General features: G+C 37.3%; 1 protein-coding gene across 1 annotated transcript; it reads right to left on the bottom strand.

Annotated features, from left to right (window-relative positions):
* Positions 1-16,229: 16,229 nt before the first annotated feature.
* hrh2a (histamine receptor H2a) lies at positions 16,230-18,052 on the bottom strand. The gene is made up of 2 exons (XM_051649913.1): positions 16,938-18,052; positions 16,230-16,467 (listed from the first exon to the last, which is right to left on the bottom strand). Exons 1-2 carry the CDS (start codon positions 18,050-18,052, stop codon positions 16,461-16,463), a joined length of 1,122 nt encoding a protein of 373 aa, XP_051505873.1. The 3' UTR covers positions 16,230-16,460.
* Between the last annotated feature and the right edge of the window lie 699 nt (positions 18,053-18,751).

Here is an 18,751-nt window from a genome sequence, read left to right as displayed (position 1 = left end):
ATTTTGAATGCAGTAAGTAAATTGTTCATTCTAAATTGGCTGTTTGCAAATTGAATATTTAATATGTGAAATGTTACTTGACCAGTAAAGTAAAGACGCATATTGCACGCCTAATGGTAGTTTTCATTTTTATATGCCACATTTCTCAGGCATTAGAAGTGTCTTAAAACTGATATGTGTAGTTTTATCAATGTTAAAACACTTTCTCCTATTCCAGCTTAATATGTAGATACAATTATTGTATTTTGTTATGGTATTGGTAGGTTGATTTCCCCGAAATGTGTTCAGACTTTGTCTATGTGGCACTTTCAAGGATTGTTATGTTTTTTTTGAGTGGCCCGTCCAGCCCAAAACAGCAACATTGGCTCGACCAATGGCGTGAGTTTGGTGCCCTACTGTCTGTTTGTTTGACCAATGGAAGACAGAGGGTGTATTCAGAAATATTTTATTTTTGCAAATCCACTTGGTGATGCTAGTGGCGCAAAAATGACATACCTTGGCTTTAAACGTGTGAGGATGTGTATTCATCAACCTGTTACATATATGATTAAATCATCCAGGCCAACTGAATCAAGTTAAAAGTGGTTTTGTAGATAGTTCAGAAAGAACTTGCTTTTCAATAAGCCACAGATATAACTTTATAATAAATATTATTACACAGGTCTCTGGAATACTCGATTCTGAGTGGTAAATGGCGCCATTAAGCGGTATGATATTTCTGAATAACAACCACACATCTGGGGCGTGCAAGTCATTTTTCCCATTTCTCGGATCACTGTGTGATGTCTACAAGTTAATAAAATAATTTCAGCTCAAATCAATGATTTCATGTCCATTTATTTATTTGGCAAGTAGTCTTGTAATAAGCTGGATAATGAGCAGTCAGACGGTTAATAAACACAAACAGAACTCCGATGCAAACCGGAGGTGGAATTCAGCTGTTCAGTGATTTCTTTCTTCTCACACAATAACATAATTTCAACGCAAGTCAATATCTTATTTCCATGTATTTATTTATTTGGTTAGTAGCCGTGTAAAAAGCAGGATAATGAGCAGGCAGCCGATTGTTATTGCAAAATATGCCTCGCTTCATGTCAGGGTCCTGATCACCCTGTTGGGGTTTATTTTGCGATTACAACCAGCTGATTATCCCTGATTGCTGTACATTATCTCTTACTTAACATCAACATTATTAGATTATATAATGCTTAACAAATGATTAAAACTGCAGCGCTGCTCATATCCACCATTGAAAGCTGCTGCTCAAAAGAAAGCATGGTTGCCTGCAGTGTGATGTCACTGTAATTTTATCTGTAAGTTGTGCACTATATTCAGGTGAGTTTTCAGAAGCCATATAATAGTTTTGCGTGAGCAACAGACCTAATTTTAAGTCCTTATTCGCTGAAAATGTTACCCTCTGCTGTAGCTCGTACATCGATACTTTTCATACTTTTTTAGTATGCGCATATTCAAACTTTTGTGTGATGCCAGACGCCATTGGTTCTTTCATGTCTCGTAACTGAACTCTGTGAAGGAGGTGATTTGTCCCCCCCATCGTGCATCTGTCCTTGTTTATATATTTTTTTATCAACGCTGAAAATTATTTTGTATGAGATACCTTGCAATTGCGTGACTGTGAGTCTGTCATGATCAGACAAAAAAACTGAAGTCCCCCCTCCTTTGTATGAGTTGGTATCGCCCAACTAGTGTCGTAATCTCCTTGTAGTGTAGACAGCGGTGTCATGTGGTACCTGTTACTTTTCTCAGCGCTGGCCAGGATGGGCCAATCACAGTCATTTATTATTACTGGATGTGGAATTTTAAAAATGCTTTTATAGATAATGCTGAGGTGGATTTCCATTCACATGTATGAATCCTTGCAATTATCAGTTTTTATAAAAAATAACTATCCAGTGTACAATGACTCCAAAAGGGATATAAAGATCTGAGATGGGGATGCATGGAGGATTCGGTTTCAGAGCGTCAAGCGCCCCCTGCAGGAATAAAACTTTATGTTCTCACTAGACACAGTCAGTGGCTGACAACATGTGCAATTTCGGTCTGTAGGTCTGTAACCCACACAAAACTTTCATTTGAATTTATAAAACATGAAATATATCACATGAGTCATATGTGGAGTCAGTGAAGATGTTAAAGGTGTCCATAGAAATTATCAGTTGTTTTTTTCAGGGTGAGGAATGCAGACAGGCATTTCAGATGTGTAGTGCTGTAATTTTCTGAAAGGCTTTTTGTGAATGTTTGATATGATACACAGTGTATAAATATTTAAGAGTATGCAATGAATATCATTTTCTATTTATCTGTGCATTCATTTGAACTGTTATTATGCACTGTGTAATGAGTTGTAATGAAACATTACCATCCTCCACCCCACACACCCCAGACGCACACTTTGGACCCTTCCAATGTTCAAACCAAATTTGCGCCATTGTATTTGAGAGCTGTGGTGGAGGGCAGGGCCGGATCTAGGGGGGTGCTGGGGTGGGCTGTACTCTCCCAAATAATCCTTATACCCCTCCAAGCACAAGTAAATCAAAGGATCGTATTAATGATCATCTAATATACGAATATCTAACATATCATGTCTTGCATAGAAAGGGTGACGTGTAGAATGTCTGAATGTATGTGTGTGTGTGTTAGGGCTTGTGTCTGTGACAGGTGGGTGTTCAGCAGGAGGGGCCAGTCAGGGTCACCCCCATCTGGGAAGCACAGCCACGAAGATAAACACACACACCCACTCACTCACACGCATGCAAACACACACACACAGACACACACACCCATACAAACACAGAGCAGAAGACAGCAGCTACCCTTCCTGCTGAAGAGAGAGAGAGAGAGAGAGAGAGTTTGGTAGTTAATAATGTTTTGTGAGATGGTCAAATTGAGTTGTGTGGGACGAGCTGGAGGGGCTTTTATACAAACAGCTTGAGCAAGATAAATGACCCTCATACACACACGCACACACACACACACCGTGATGCCACACAGAAACCAAACAAGGCATCATCACATCAAGTCGAGGAATCAGAGTGAGATATTTAAGAATTACATTTGCACACATCTAATCATCAAAGCCGCACAAGTCTTCATCTTTCCCTTGCTTGTAGCTTCTCTTTCTGGTCTTCTCTCTGGCATCCTCAGAAACACTTATTCAATGGACCAGACCCGGAGTATTTGTTTCTCTCTTGGTCTTCAAAGGTGTACAGGTAGTGTGCAATTACTGCGCCACTAGTGTCACCAATGCAATTGCAAAAATGACTGTTTTTAAACGGGGTTCCTGTACAATCCCCCTTGTCTCTCGTTGGTTGGATACACAGATAGTCCTGCCCCAAACTCACACCTTTAACTGAGTCCACGAGCACTGCAATATCTTACATGATTACGCTTAAAGGAATAGTTCACCCATCATTTACTAACCCTTATGCCATCTCAAACTCGTCTTCTATGGAACACAAACGAAGATATTTTGAGCTGTAAATACATCCATACAATGCAAGTAATGGGGTCCATAAAGGACATACTGTAAAGGCAGCAGAAGGGTAATCCATACGACCCGAATGGTTTATTCTATGTTTTTTAGGGTGCATAGCCCTATGCGCATGCGTCAAGGGCAAGGAAGTGTTATCGAGCTTCAAAGGATGATTGCACCAAGAAGAACTGCAGATGTCAAGATTCAAAGTGACAAAAAGGAGTCTGTTCTCATCCAAAACCAATTGTATCGCTTCAAAATACATGGAACAAATACTGGATTTATGTCCTTTTTGGTGCTTGAAAGTTTGGACTCCATTGACTTGCACTGTATGGATATAAACGCATCATATCTCCATCAAAGTATCTTCATTTGTGTTCCGCAGAAGACAGAAAGTCATGCGAGTTCAAAAGGGCATAAGGGTGAGTAAATGATGAGAGAATGATCATTTTTGTGTAAACTATAACTTTAATAAGCCGACAACATGTGATCAGGAGAATACGACTGGCACACATAGATTTTGCCCATTACACCAATTTTGTGATCTGTGTAAACACCTTTACTGGCATACTTACTGGCTTATCCAACGTGCACGTGTCGTGCGCATGACTGTTTACAATTTGACGTCGAAACCAGATAATTATAAGATGATTTCGGGTCTCACGTACATTGTCGGTTTATCTGAATAAGCTGATTTTTTTTAATAGTTATTAGCGTACTGGTGTGCATGTAAACACTCTCATTGCTGCTGTGTCGGGATGCTCAAATAAACTACAGAGCAACATTTTTTTTCACTTTTTGGGAAAAATTAATTACTTTGTCTCTGCACATTAAACTGGGATAAGAGAAAGTATTTTAACATCCAAACAATGACACTCTTCAGCTTTAAGTGAAAAGACATGTTGACAAGTTACAGCACCCACCTTAAAACCCTTTATTACATTCATATAAGCTCATACCTGTGTGTTTATGTTTAAACTAGCCATAGAGATGTGTGTGTGTTAGTGTGTTAGTGTGCATATGCTTATGATGTTTATTGTCAAAGACAGTTTGCAGTGCAGGACAACGGTGTGTTCTGCCCGCTTCCTCTGGTGATAATTGATTCATGGCGAGTTGTGCTGATTGGTGAGAGGACCCCTGTGGGCAGGACAGACAGCTGCTGCCCTTTTTGTCATCTTTTTCTTTCTCTGTCTTTCTAGTACCTGTTTGTCTCTTTCTCTTTTCTGTATCTCTTTGCATTTCTACTATTGCTATTGCACATACAGCTATTAAACACCGTGTAACTCATCCCACACCGGTTGTGCTACAGACATGAAACATACCATGAGTCATGCGACTGGTTAAGGAGAGGTGCGCTGTTACTTTTTTAAGCAGTCAGACTTTTGGCAGATGAGAGATGATATAAAATCCCTTACACTTACATGGAAGAAGAGACCCAAGCCATATGTAGCGACCAGAATATCTAAGTGACTTAAGATATTTAATAGATAATCTAATTATATTAGATATTTAATTAATTATGAATATAGGTACTTATTTATTGTTATTAATTATATAATAAATACATTTAAATTATTAAAAAAATAATTATTAAATAATTAAATAAATATTAAATTTACGAATGAATAATTATTTAATAATAATTGTGAAATAGTTTAATTAATTATTTATAATTATATTTAAATATATAAATATGTATTTATTTTATTATTATCGACTTAAGATATTAAAGGTGGGCTCTTTTGACTTGGGCCAGAAAGAAACCACTTGGCAGTATACATCCTTGGATCATGGCAGGAAGTTTTGCATGGGTAAACGCCACTTTGTTTGATTCTGCATCTCTGTCTCTTTCTCACATATAAATGCAAACAGAAGCACAGATAGACTCAAATCACACAGATGCAAATGACAACAGAGACATACGCGTTCACACACACACACACGCACACACACACACACTCATGTGGAAAGCGGAAGCTGGCATAGACACACACTCGGAGCAGATTGCTCTTCACAGAGGAAGTCAGAAGGGGTGTGTGTCGTAGTGTTAATTCTCTGTGTGTGTGTTTGGTCGCTGCAAGTGTCTTTATCAGTTTTCAGTTGTGTACTTATTGCTAGCCATATAGAGCACATAAGATAAGCCTGTTTGTATTGATATGTAAGAGCACCATCACTAGCTATGCAGAGTTCTACATGCATCCAATGATTCTTTACTTTAAACAGTTTCTGATGAAAGTTCAGTTTAAGGGAGTCCCAGCTAACAAAATTATGTTCGGAAAACATTGGCAAGACTTTACAAGAAGGTCTATTTTTTTACATTATTAAATACATTAAGTATTATGAACTAACTTTAATATGCACAGCATTTACTGATCTTGGTTAATGATAATTTATCAAAATACTATTTGTTATTAAATGTAAATGTATACAACTTATTAGTATATGTTAACATTAAGATTAATAAATGCTATAAAAGTATTGTTCATTGGTAGTTCACGTTAACTATTGCATTAACTAATAAGTTTCCATGTTCAGTACAAGTTAAACTCAGTCGACAGCATTTGTGGCATAATGTTGATTACCACAAACATTAATTTCAAATCGTCCCTCCTTTTCTTTAGAAAAAGCACAAATCTGTGTTACAGTGAGGCACAATGGAAGTCAATGGGGCCAATCTGTAAACGTTAAAATACTCACTGTTTCAAAAGTATAGCCACAAGACGTCAACAATATGTGTGTTAACATGATTTTAGTGTGATAAAATCACTTACTATCCGCATCTGTGTAAAGTTACAGCCAATTTTACAACTTTGTTTCCATTATGAAGTAACAATGTAAACTATAAAATGATTGTAAAAACTTTACAGTTCAAATAATGCACAAGTTTTAACAGAAGAATCAATGTAAGTGCTTTTCTAAAATTATAAGCTTCACATTTCTGCCTTTAAAACGTCCAAAAATTGGCCCCATTCACTTCCTGTAACGATGGCTGGCAGTAACAATGACAGGCAGACGAAGACGAGATGATGTGAAGAACCCAAGTGCAGTTTAATACAAACGTGAAATCCAAAAACAGTAAATCCAGATGTGAACAAAACATAAACATGGACTTGACTTGACTTGACGTTACACCAACACAATACCTGACAAGAGACAATGGCAAACATGAGGGCTTAAATACACAGACAAGGGTAACAAGTAAACAAGACAACCAATCACAAGACTGAACTAATAATAAGACAATGAACCATGAACCAATGACAACAAGACACATGAACACGGAGGGGAACAGGATATCACATGACCAGGAACACATGAGGAAACATGAAATCACATGACATGAAACCACATGACCTGAACAGGAACTAAACTTTAAAATAAAAGACATGAAATCAAGAACAAAACACATAAACGTGACACTTCCAATGTAAGTGTCTCTTTGGTTATCAAAATTATGCCTCAAATGTTGTCGAACGAGCTTAACTTTTGAACCTGGAATATTCCTTTAATGAATTAATTCAACTTTATTGTAAAACGAAACCAAAACATTTTCCATGTATTCCATTTTGATTTTGGGAATGTTTAAATGTCCGATTTTCTGAATGTGAGTAAAACATTTTAAGGTGATAGCATAACATCTACCTGTAAACATTTTCTTCAACTTTTGAATTTGTATTAATTTTTAACATTTTAATCATCAATTTTGGCATGTTAATGAGAGTAGCGGTATCTGAATTGTGAACAAATCGTTCTTTTGAGCGAATCTTTTCAATTGAGTCAATTGATTTAGTGCACAAAACATGTTTGAATGATTGATCATGAATTGTACTGATCTGGTTCAATGACTCGATTCGTTCACTACAGCTCACTACAGCTCACTGACTTTCTATCAGTTCATTGATGTTTCATTCAATCTGTTCCTTACATAAAGCTATCGTATGACTTCAGAAGACTTGAAATACATCACACAAGTCAAGTGGACTACTTATGTGATACTTTGATGGTGCTTTTTGGTTGTTTTGAAGCTTGTTATCCCGAGTCTGCGTTCACTTTCATTATGTGGAAAAGAGTGGCTAGAATTTTTTTTTATATTCACCTTTTGTGTTCCATACAGGTTTGGAACGACATGAGGGTGAGTAAATGAAATCTTTCTGTCTCCTCTTTTTCACATCCCTCTAACAGCATATATGAAGGTGTTTCTTCAACTATGGACTCTTTTGATCCTGCTTGGATCAAACTTTATTAGTGGCAAATAGTAGACATAATGCCACAACTGAGGGACAGTCATAATTTGTGTAAAAATCGGTTATTTTCACACAATAGATGTTGATTTTTTTTTCCACTTTTTTTTTATTTATTTATTTTATTATTTATTTATTTTTTTCCCTTTTTTTCCCAATTTGGAATGCCCAATTCCCAATGTGCTTTTAAGTCCTCGTGGTCACATAGTGATTCGCTTCAGTCCGGGTGGCGGAGGATGAATCCCAGTTGCCTCCGTGTCTGAGATCGTCAATCCAAGCATCTTATCACGTGGCTTGTTGAGCATGTTTCCATGGAGACATAGCGCGTGTGGAGGCTTTATGCCATCCACCGCGGCAACCATGCTCAACTCACCACGTGCCCCACCGAGAACGAACCACATTATAGCGACCACGAGGAGGTTACCCCATGTGACTCTACCCTCCCTAGCAACCGGGCCAATTTGGTTGCTTAGGAGACCTGGATGGAGTCACTCAGCACGCCCTGGGATTCGAACTAGCGAGCTAGTGAATTCCAGGGGTGGTAGCCACTGAGCTACCCAGGCCCCTTTTTTCACTTTTTGTTTAGTTAAAACAAAAATGTAATAATGTTCTTATGATCAGTTTTCATATTTAAAGATTTTAAGTCTGGTTCCAGGACAAGGGTAAAACAATAAAATCTTTACCTAAAATGCAGCTGAAAAGTAACAAAGATAAAAGAAGGCAACGTGGTAAAAAGTTTCCAAGTCAGTTTTAAATGTGACCTTCATAAAGCAAAAAGGAAAAAGTTGTAATCTGTTAGTTTTAATAAAAGTCAACCCCTGGGACATAAAAGTGCCCTTAAAAGCCCCCATGACCTGTAAACCCAAGATCCTGAGTGAAAACTGTGATTTATGTTCCAGTCAAACCGCCAGTTTGCAAAATGAGTTTTTACATTTAGCCGCATGATTTGGTACAGGTAAAATATGTAGAACTTTTGTCATTTGAGGAGTTTAATCTTTAGTGCTGACATACTTCAAATCAAACACTGATTTAACATGACAACATGATAAAATGTGTCACTGTTACCATGAAGACTGGAAAATCTATCTCACTTTTTCCCTTGTTCCTTTTCTACATTCTGGCTGCATATCTGTCCTAAATAGTATGTAAGATTAGGATTAAATAATGATTTCTAGTGAACGTTTGAAGCATGCATCTACTGTATGCTTGCTTTTTGGTCTAATATTGCACACAATCCTTTGCTCTATGGAAAAGCTGATGTTTTAAACGTGCTATTAGTCTAAAAGTGAATTTCCAATTATCAAATGAATGCTTGTGTAAAGGCTTACATGCAAACAGAAACAAAATGCAACAACAATGAAGCAGAGTCCAAATCCTACACTAACAAAAAGATACCATTGTATTTTTATTGAAAGTTTCTGGACCGGTGCCAGTTCACAGTGGACGGAGTTACCCGTGCGATGGCGAAAACAGAAAACAGGCAATCGATAGAATGTACCGTCGCTTGTCACTGCTGGTTAGGACAAAAACTCTGATTACTATTGAAAAGATACCTTTTATCGCATGTCGTTTGCTGTCAGGTTGGGACACGGTGTGACTGTGGCTGCCTGTAGCCTCCTCTATGTTTCTGTTTGATTTCTGAGTACTCCGTTCACAAAAAATAAGGCTGGGCATAGAAATGCATCAATTCATCAACTACAAACTCTTCAGACATGTTTAGTAAGTTCTGTTCTCTGTTTTGTGTGCAGTTGTGTTGTGTTCTGTTCTGTTGTTACCATCTCTGTGCAGGACCTGTTTTTAGATAAACAAAACAAGTTTTCACTTGAACGCCCCAATGTCTCGAGGGCACTGCGTGAACTGTTGCTCTCGTGCCCTATCATGAATGTGGTCAGGAGATCAACGGTCAGTGAACAATTTCACTAAATGTCGGTTTGTTTCTCACCAAATCTTATCGTATGACTTTCATAACAATCATGAGTCTCATGGAATAATTTATTAGACTTCTGAATTATACTTTTGTGTTCTTTTGAAGCTTGAAGATGTGGTCACCATAAACTGCCACTGTATGACATCACTGAGCACAATATATTTTCACTATTTCTCCCTTTGTGTTCAGAAGAAGAAAGAAAGTCATATAGAGTTATAACAACACAGGGGTGAGTAAACAATGACTGAATTTAAATTTTTGGGTCAACTAATCTTTTAAGAGTGGAGTTGGAAAACAGGATGTTAAAAAGAGGGACAAAAAGCAGATTAGAACCCAGATCGTCCGCTCGAAATGGAGCACAATCACCCCGTCATTTCCTGCCACACTACTGCAGTACCAACCCGATCTCATGAAACGTCGTATGTAATTTACGAGTTGGCTATTTCGTATGGTCTCGCACGATGTTGTTCGCAGAAACTCGTATGACTTCATCACGTGCAAATGGACGGATGTCTAATGCGGAAGTAAGTGCGAGGTTCGCGCACAAGGCGTTAAGGACATACTTATTAAAATTAAGCCCTTACCCAAACCCCTTATCTAAACTTAACCAATCAGTAGAGTGTGTAAACATGATAGGAAGCTGTTGTGTGACAGAAGCAAGTAATTGTCCCGTATTAGATGGAAACAATATCCAGCGACGTCACTGGCTGTAGTGAAAGTTGTTGGAAACGAGTGCAGTTGCACGATATCAAACAAATTAGCCAAATTTAGAAAAGTCCTGACGATTTCGCTGTGAGAGTGTGTTGGCAGTACAGAGGGAGTGCAGTTTGTCTTCAAATTCTCTATTTACATCAGACTACAGGAGTGCAAATAGCAGCGCTGTGTGGCAGGCGCTATTTGCACCTAGTGCAAATAGTCACTTCCTGAAAAATATTTCAGCAAGACTTGCTTTCTAGAAATCCACAGTGCTAAAAGTGACCGAAGTTCTAGAAACAGCATATATTTTCAGTAAATATCGACATCAATATTGAAATTTCAACCTGGAATATAGGACACACGCTATATTGATTTATTTTATGGTGATTTTATGGTGTTTTTGTCCTTTTTGGTGCTTGACAGACATTGTCTTTTTTTTTTTTGCCACTAAGTTGCCTGTTCAAAATGTGTACTGTACCGTTTTATAAGGGTGTAACATGCTATTTTTTGTTCTGTTTTCTTTTTTAATGCATTTAGTAATATTTCAGACAGGTAAATCTGTCCCTGTATCAGTTGGAGAGGAACAAGAAATCTCCATTTCTCAAACGCAGCTGTGTTCCAATGCATCCCTGGACTAATCTCGCCTAATCACGGATTAATTGCCATCAGCTTTAACACATTGCTCGTTAACTGCACTAATTATCAGCGATGAAATTATCATTACTCGTGTCTAATGACTGCAGGTGGAGGGCGGAGCCGCAGACTAATGCTGCAACCGCTTCAGGGAGCGTCGATTGGATAATAAGCCAAATAAAAGTGTGAGGGAAATGTTTTTAGTTCATGAGAGGGAAAGAGTTTTCTGCGGTGTCTCTTTGCACATCAACAGTAATTGCCATTTTAAATGACCACACACACACACACACTTCATCTCAACACACACATGCACACACACAGGCTGGTGATAAATCATTTTTAATCGCAGTGAAATGCATTAAAATAATAAAGCTTATTGGGAGCGGCCGAGGTGATGAATAGCCCCCTGCCTTCTTTATCGCATTAGCTGCACTAACAGAGATATTGCGGCCAGCATGCACTCAGACATATGCGCCACTTTCCGAATAATAAAAGTCGCATATTAAATTCCAACACACTAACCAGGAATAAAAGACCACAGTTGAGAGTGTATGTTGTGTTTTGGTTGTGCTAGTATCTTAGTGTGTAGGTAAAGACAGTGATACTATATTCTTGGAAATTACTTTAGGGCAGGTCGCAGAATATTTAGTAGCTATTGTTGGAAATTACATCTGTGGTCTAAATATTTATCATGGTAAAACTGGTGGGGTCAGTTATTCATATATACTGAATGAAAATTCTGCCATCATTTATTCACCCTTATTTTGTTCCAAACCTGTATGGCTTTCTTCCTTCCATTTAACACAAAAAGTGACGTTATAGGCACTATTTTATTCTTAGTTATTATGACCAAAACTGAACAAGTGCTTTGAATTTTGTAGACAAATCAGAAGTGTTCCATTTTGATAATTGATAAAAAAAAAAATGTTGCACTGCATATATTATTGTAATCAATAAAACATAAATCTGATCAAATAGCTACAGTGTATGTCATTGGAAAGCTCTCAAAGAGTAGAATACAACCAGCCTATTTGTTTTACCCACAGACAAAAATATACAGAGTAGGCTAATAGCTAATTATATGTTTTTGACATATGTGTTACATAGGTGTTGCTTTTTTGACCCGTTTTTGCTTATAACTTCACGAAAAATAAGCAGAACATAAAATATCATACCATTACTTAAAGGAGTTGATTATCTTTAAAACGAGCCCACACACAAAATAATCAGATGCATAGATCATTAGATAATCCAGACGAAGCACAATGTGCACACAGCACATAATGTGCTAGATGGCTAAAAACACATTAGCTTTCCTGGATCAGATGACTTCATCGGAAATGATGTAGTATGTTGTCCAGTGCCATGGCAACGCTAAACCAATTGTATTAGGATTTTGATCACTGCAACCAGAGGTGGAAGTCATCCAAATATGGGCAGAGAGGATCGTTTAGTGTAATTACATATGGCATACATGACACAGACTCAATGATGACTCTAATGACACAGAATGGAACTGAATAGATCTCGTTACTCATGCCTGCATGCTTTTGGAGAGAGAGCATACCTTTAGTCATTGTTGTGTTTGCATGTGTAATGAGTTCTTATGTACAGTTATTATGTTTTATTTGTTTTGAGAGGCTTTTGGACACTTGGAGAAATTTTTGAACAGTAGGATAAATTATTTTTGTAACGCTTAATTTTTGATTGCTTTGTCGTATCAACATAAAATTTATACTCACGTACAGGTGACATGATTGAGAACTAAACAATAGCAGTTTTTTCTGAGCTACTGTACCTCATTTACACCCTGAGACATATAATGTTAATTCAGAAAAATGTAATTTAATAAGTAAATTTTTGGCTCAATTTTATTTTCTTTTTTGTGTGATTTTTCAGCAGTTTCTTAGGCTGACTCTCAGAATTGATCATAATCTACATTATTAAAAATTTTGAAAAGATTTCTTTACAATGATACCAAACACTTGACATTCCTTGTTTTTTTTATTTTAATTTTGTTTTTGTTTTTTTCAAGTTATAAGCCTTTAATTTTGGGTATGCCACTGAAACAGGAAGTCTTTAAAAACACCTTCAGAGCTTAAAGGGTTAAAATGTAAATCTCATGGCAAACCAGATGTTCTGATATTAAATAATGTTGTCAGTTGCTGTAACAATCATGATGTTTCAACAAATATTAATTAGAAATGTATGCTAGTAATTGCAATTAAGAATCATTTTGAGTAATCCCATATGCTATTTCCCTTTAAATTCCATTAAACTGGTTAATTAGTGCTAATTGCTGAATAAGTACCTTGTTTGATTTGCTTCCATTGATATTTGGGGTCTCACTGGCTTAATGTGTGTTTCTGTTTTATTCTGTTTCAGTGTGTTTGAATAGAGACTTTATCTGGAACTCTCAGGAGTCGAAACAGAATTAATGTTTCAAAGTAATGAATCGCTGGGTTTTGATTGGTCTGTGACATCAGACTTTTGAAAGATAGTCAGAGTTTTGTATGAGGCACATTGTCTGCCGTCCCAAATTCATATGGCTTTCTTTCAGAACACAAACGAAGATATTTTGATGGAGATATGATGTGTTTATATCCATACAATGCAAGTCAATGGGGTCCAAAACTTTCAAGCTCCAAAAAGGACATAAAGGCAGCACAATGGTAATCCATAAAACTTAAGTGGTTTAATTCAGGTCTTCTGAAGCAATCCAATCGATTTGGGTGAAAATTTTAAATAATTATTGGTATATAGTCTCCTTGGTACCGTCTCCTTATTTCCTTTACGTAGAAGAGTTTGGACACACTTACTTATTCCTCATTATTGCTGTTTTCCATGTTAGAATAATAGTAAAGTCATCAGTCCTATGGAATAACACAAATAAGCCTTTAGAGTAAAGGTTTTAAAGATCACGAGAAGCAGAAATTCAGTAAAGTATGTCCAAACTTGGTACTGTATGAGTCTAGTCAAGCTTTTTATTTCCATTGTGCAGGTACAATGAGATTATTTTTGTGCTCCATGAGGTCGTTGCATCAGATTTAAATATATTGTTCAAATATTAGACTTTTTTAATATAAAAAACTAAACAAAAGAGAAAAAAATTATACAACTGTTTGTGTGTGTGTGTGTGTGTGTGTGTGTGTGTGCGTGTGTGTCATATTTTCTTTTCTTTTGCCTAAAACACTGTTTCTCTATGTTTTCATATTTACACCTTCCTGTATTTCCTCTTTATGTCTTGCTATAATTCCCTCATAGTCCTCCTCCTTATATCTCCTGAGGTCAGAAATCTACTGAATTACGGTATGTGTGTGTGTGTGTGCTTTTGGCCCATTTATTTCTTGATATTTCTTGATGACAAACCAGGATGATGGATTGCTCATTGAAAGCCCATGAAATGTCTGTGCTATTGAGGAATAAGTGTGTGTGTTTGGTGTGTGAATGGAGGTATTGCTGTTTTATAACAGTGTTAAATAGAGTGTGATAATTGTCTTTAATGAATTGCTGGTCAGGCCACTAAACGAGCCGTTAGACATCAATATCAGATGTTAACAAACACCATAAACATATACAACAAAACAAGCAATAAATAATAAACAGATATTTGAGAATAACCCAACCCATTGAAGAATATATAAAACACATGCCTTTTATTCTCTCATTACTTTGTGTGTTTCTCAGATTCTGTTGTTTCTCAGTGTGTTTCTTATGTACACAATATTTCAGACTCATGGACACGTTATATTCTCATGACAGACTGTTTTTGATATGTCTTTTAAATAATATCATAATCCAGGGGTCTCAATTTGGTCTCTCGAGTGTCAAAGGACTCGTTTGCACCCAAAAATGAATATTCTGTCATTATTTACTCACCCTCATGTGGTTCCAAACATGTATGACTTTCTTTCTTCTGTGAAACACAAAGAGAAAAGTTTAATATTCTGAAGGCATTTGATAGATTTCATAATGGTGACAGTGAAAGTCAATTTTCCACCTAGGTTTCACCATTGACTTCCATTGTGTGTGTAAATATACAGTACTGTGCAAAAGTTTTAGGCACTTGTGAAAAATGTTGAATAGTGATTATGTCTTCAAAAATAATGCCATAAATAGTTTTCATTTATCAATTAATGTCATACAAAGTCCAGTAAACATAAAAAGCTAAATCAATATTCGTGTGACCACCTTTGCCTTTAAAACAGCCCCAATTCTCCTAGGTACACCTGAACACAGTTTTCTTGGTTGTTGGCAGATAGGATGTTCCAAGCTTCTTGGAGAATTCACCACTGTTCTTCTATCTATTTCAGCTGTCTCAATTGCTTCTGTTTCTTTATGTAATCCCAGACTGACATGATGTTCAGTGGGGGGCTTTGTGGGGGCCATGACATCTGTTGCAGGGCTCCCTGTTCTTCTTTTCTAATCTTTTCTATTTGCAAAAGTAATGTTTGGGAGTCTAACATTTATATTTCCTATTGACACACTAAAGCTGAAGATATAAATAACCATCTTAAGACAAATGCTTTTGTGAAACATCTTATGTGCAATATATATATATATATATATATATATATATATATATATATATATATACTGTATGTATGTAAATAAATAAATACATATAAATAACAATTTTTGTGTTTCATGAAAGTAAGTGATATAGGTTTTTAAAGACATGAGAGTGAGTAAATGATGACAGAATTTTCAGAACTACTCCTTAGAAACCAGTCCACCAATCAATTTTCACTTTGTCTTTTTCTTTTACCTTTAATGTTATGACAGGATTGTAAAACATATTTTCATCATGGCTTATTACAGGTCTAAAACACAAATGTATACACTCAATTGCAGCCTAGTTGACGACAACAAACAAGCCCGTGCGCTTCCTTCCGTCAATAAAATGTTTGGGTATGTGCATGCATTTAGTTGTCCTGCTATAATCACACAGTATAATATTTCCATGCAATGATATTTGGGTGAGAGAAAACTGGACATTAAATGATCTTATGTTACCTCTCATAACCACCAGAGGAAGACGAAAGAAAAGCATTTTCGGCACAGAAAAAGTACCTGTAAATTTAATCTGCACTGTATTTTTATGCTACACAGTCTTCATACTTGAGGTGACTGCGCCACTGTTGAAAAACTGCCCCGACATGAGCAGGTCATAAAACGAGGAGATGGCTACAGCGTGGCTTCCTCAGTTTTTTATTTATTTTTTTTTATTTTTTTTGGGGTCACAGTTGCATCATCAGGTTTTATAAACATAAAAATAGTATGTATCAGTTGTAAAAAATAAATAAATAAATAAATAAATAAAATATCAATATTTATTTTTTATACCACAGATTTATCAGGTCAGATTCGGATTATGTCTCCTGAATGTGGGTTGTTGATCTCATTGGAATTGCTGGTCACTTATGGAGGTATTTTCAAGTAGGTGGCGTTGTTGTGCCTAATGACAAAATTATGGCCTGATGAAAGACAGAGAAAGAGAGCCTTATCAATATTTGTGGGATGAGAAACTGACAACTGACAACTTTAGTACAAATTACATATTTAAAAGAATAGTTCACCCAAAACCAAAATTCAGTCATCATTTACTCACCCTCATGTTTTACGATATATAATGGCATTTATATGAAGTCAATACACACTGAAAATGTTCCCCTCCACTAGCTGTGTAACTCTTAATAAAATATGGCTACTAGATGGACTACTTTTATAGTGTTTTTTACGTTAAGGTGAGCTTGACAGGCATGGAATATGAACTGCTGTATTAAAAAAAGAGCTGCGTGAAGATACTTCAAAATTTCTTCTACAGAAAAAATACATATGGGTTTGGAAGGACATGTGGGTAAGTAAATGACAGAATCTTCATTTTTGGGTGAACTACGCCTTTAATAACTAAAGTGATTGTTCAGCGATCTTGCATTTGTAATACCTTTTATTAGCATTGACTATGTTAGTAACCGTAGCACCAGTCGTTGCGTTGCAATCTACTATTTTCCCGTTTTCTATCTCTTGTAGCAGCACACAAGTTCTAGACTGAAGCCCCGCCCTGTTCAAAGGAGGGGTATGTCTATTCGTTAGCTCCTCCTCCAATTTCACAACAGATATTCTTGTCCCTGTTTTACAGCATCGTCGTCTACAAAGCAGCTTGATGTAAGCTGATCTGAAGTCTCTGTTGAGTGTAGCATAAAGTACAGGGTTTACCGCAGAGTTCGCGTACCCTAGCCAAAGCACCACTGATTGCATGGTACGCGGCGGGTTCTCTTCATTTCGTATCCCCATCACGGTGAAAAATGTAAAATACGGGAACCAGCACACCAAAAAAGCGCCAAGCACTACCGCTAGTGTCACCGTAGCTTTGTGCTCACGCAGTGCTAGCATAGTCAGCCCTGTCGATGACGATGATATAGTTGGTCCCCGTTGCGTAGACATGATACTTTTAGCCTGTGTCCGTGCGATGCGAAATACTCTGTGGTAACTCCAGCACATGGCCAGCAGGGGAAGGTAAAACGTTGCAAAGGCGTCGACCACCGCGTATGTTGGGTTTAGCTCAAAGCGGCAGTCTCGTGCAGGGTCGCTCTCTCGTATATTTTGTACGCTCAAATCTCTTGTATTCCAACCCAGATGAATGGGTACAAATGACACGCCCACTGAGACTAGCCAGATTGCCGCTAATATCGCACCGACGCGCCACGGAAGCACCAGCATTGGGTAGTGCAGTGGGGCGGTGACTGCGAAGTAGCGGTCCAAGCTAATGGCGAAGAGATTGAGGATGGAGGCGGTGCATAGCATGACGTCCAACGAGACGTAGATGTTGCAGAAGTGCGGACCTAGTGGCCAATCACCTGTAACTTGGTAGAGGGTTGAAAATGGCAGCACGAGGGCACCCAGGAGAAAGTCTGTAACTGCTAGCGACACAATGAAGCAGTTGGTGACGTTACGCAGGCGTTTCGTTGCGTACACAGCCAGACAAACCAAAATATTCCCACTGACAGTCAGGAGAATTAGAAGGGAGAGTGTCACAGCCAGTGCTATCTGAGATGTCATTCTGTGCGCGTATTTACTGGCTAATTAAAATCACGAGTGTTTAGCTTTACAGTTTTGTCAGTATTTTGAGAAAAAAATACAAATAAATAGGAATGTGTATGTGTGTATATTATAAGCTGGCAGTTGGAACGTTCCTGTAGCTCAAACGACAAAGCATGATGCTCGTAACGCTAATGTTGTCAGTTCAATTCCCAGGGAACATACTGTACATACACATAAAATGTACACATTGAGTATACTGCAAGTCACTTTGGATAAAAGTGTCTGCCAAAACTGTGAAAGAGTTTTTGTAGCTCAACTCATAGTGCATGGTGCCGGCAATGCCAAGGTCATGGGTTCGAATCCTAGGAGGACACATATATACATACTAATAAATTGTGTACATTAAATGCACCACTAGTCACTTCAGAGTAAAGTGTCTGCCAAATGCGTAAACGCAAAATGCAATGCAAATTCTATAGGCAAGGAAGTTTGATAAATTCTGTGGGATATATTCCAAATGTTTTCCATCCATACTCCAGTGTGACTTCTCCATCCGTCTCTCAATCCATGCATTCACCTTGTAGTCCCTCTATAATAATGGCCATGTGTCATTAGACTGATGTTTGTCTCCCTCTGCTGGTCATACTACATATTTTTTCAACTTCCCCCTGTTTAAAAGAGAACAGAGAAACATTTAGACCATGAAAATCAGTTTGG

The sequence above is a fragment of the Myxocyprinus asiaticus genome, chromosome 22 (assembly GCF_019703515.2).
Source record: "Myxocyprinus asiaticus isolate MX2 ecotype Aquarium Trade chromosome 22, UBuf_Myxa_2, whole genome shotgun sequence".
In the NCBI taxonomy this organism is placed as follows: domain Eukaryota; kingdom Metazoa; phylum Chordata; class Actinopteri; order Cypriniformes; family Catostomidae; genus Myxocyprinus; species Myxocyprinus asiaticus.
This window is presented reverse-complemented; position numbering and strand designations above follow the sequence as displayed.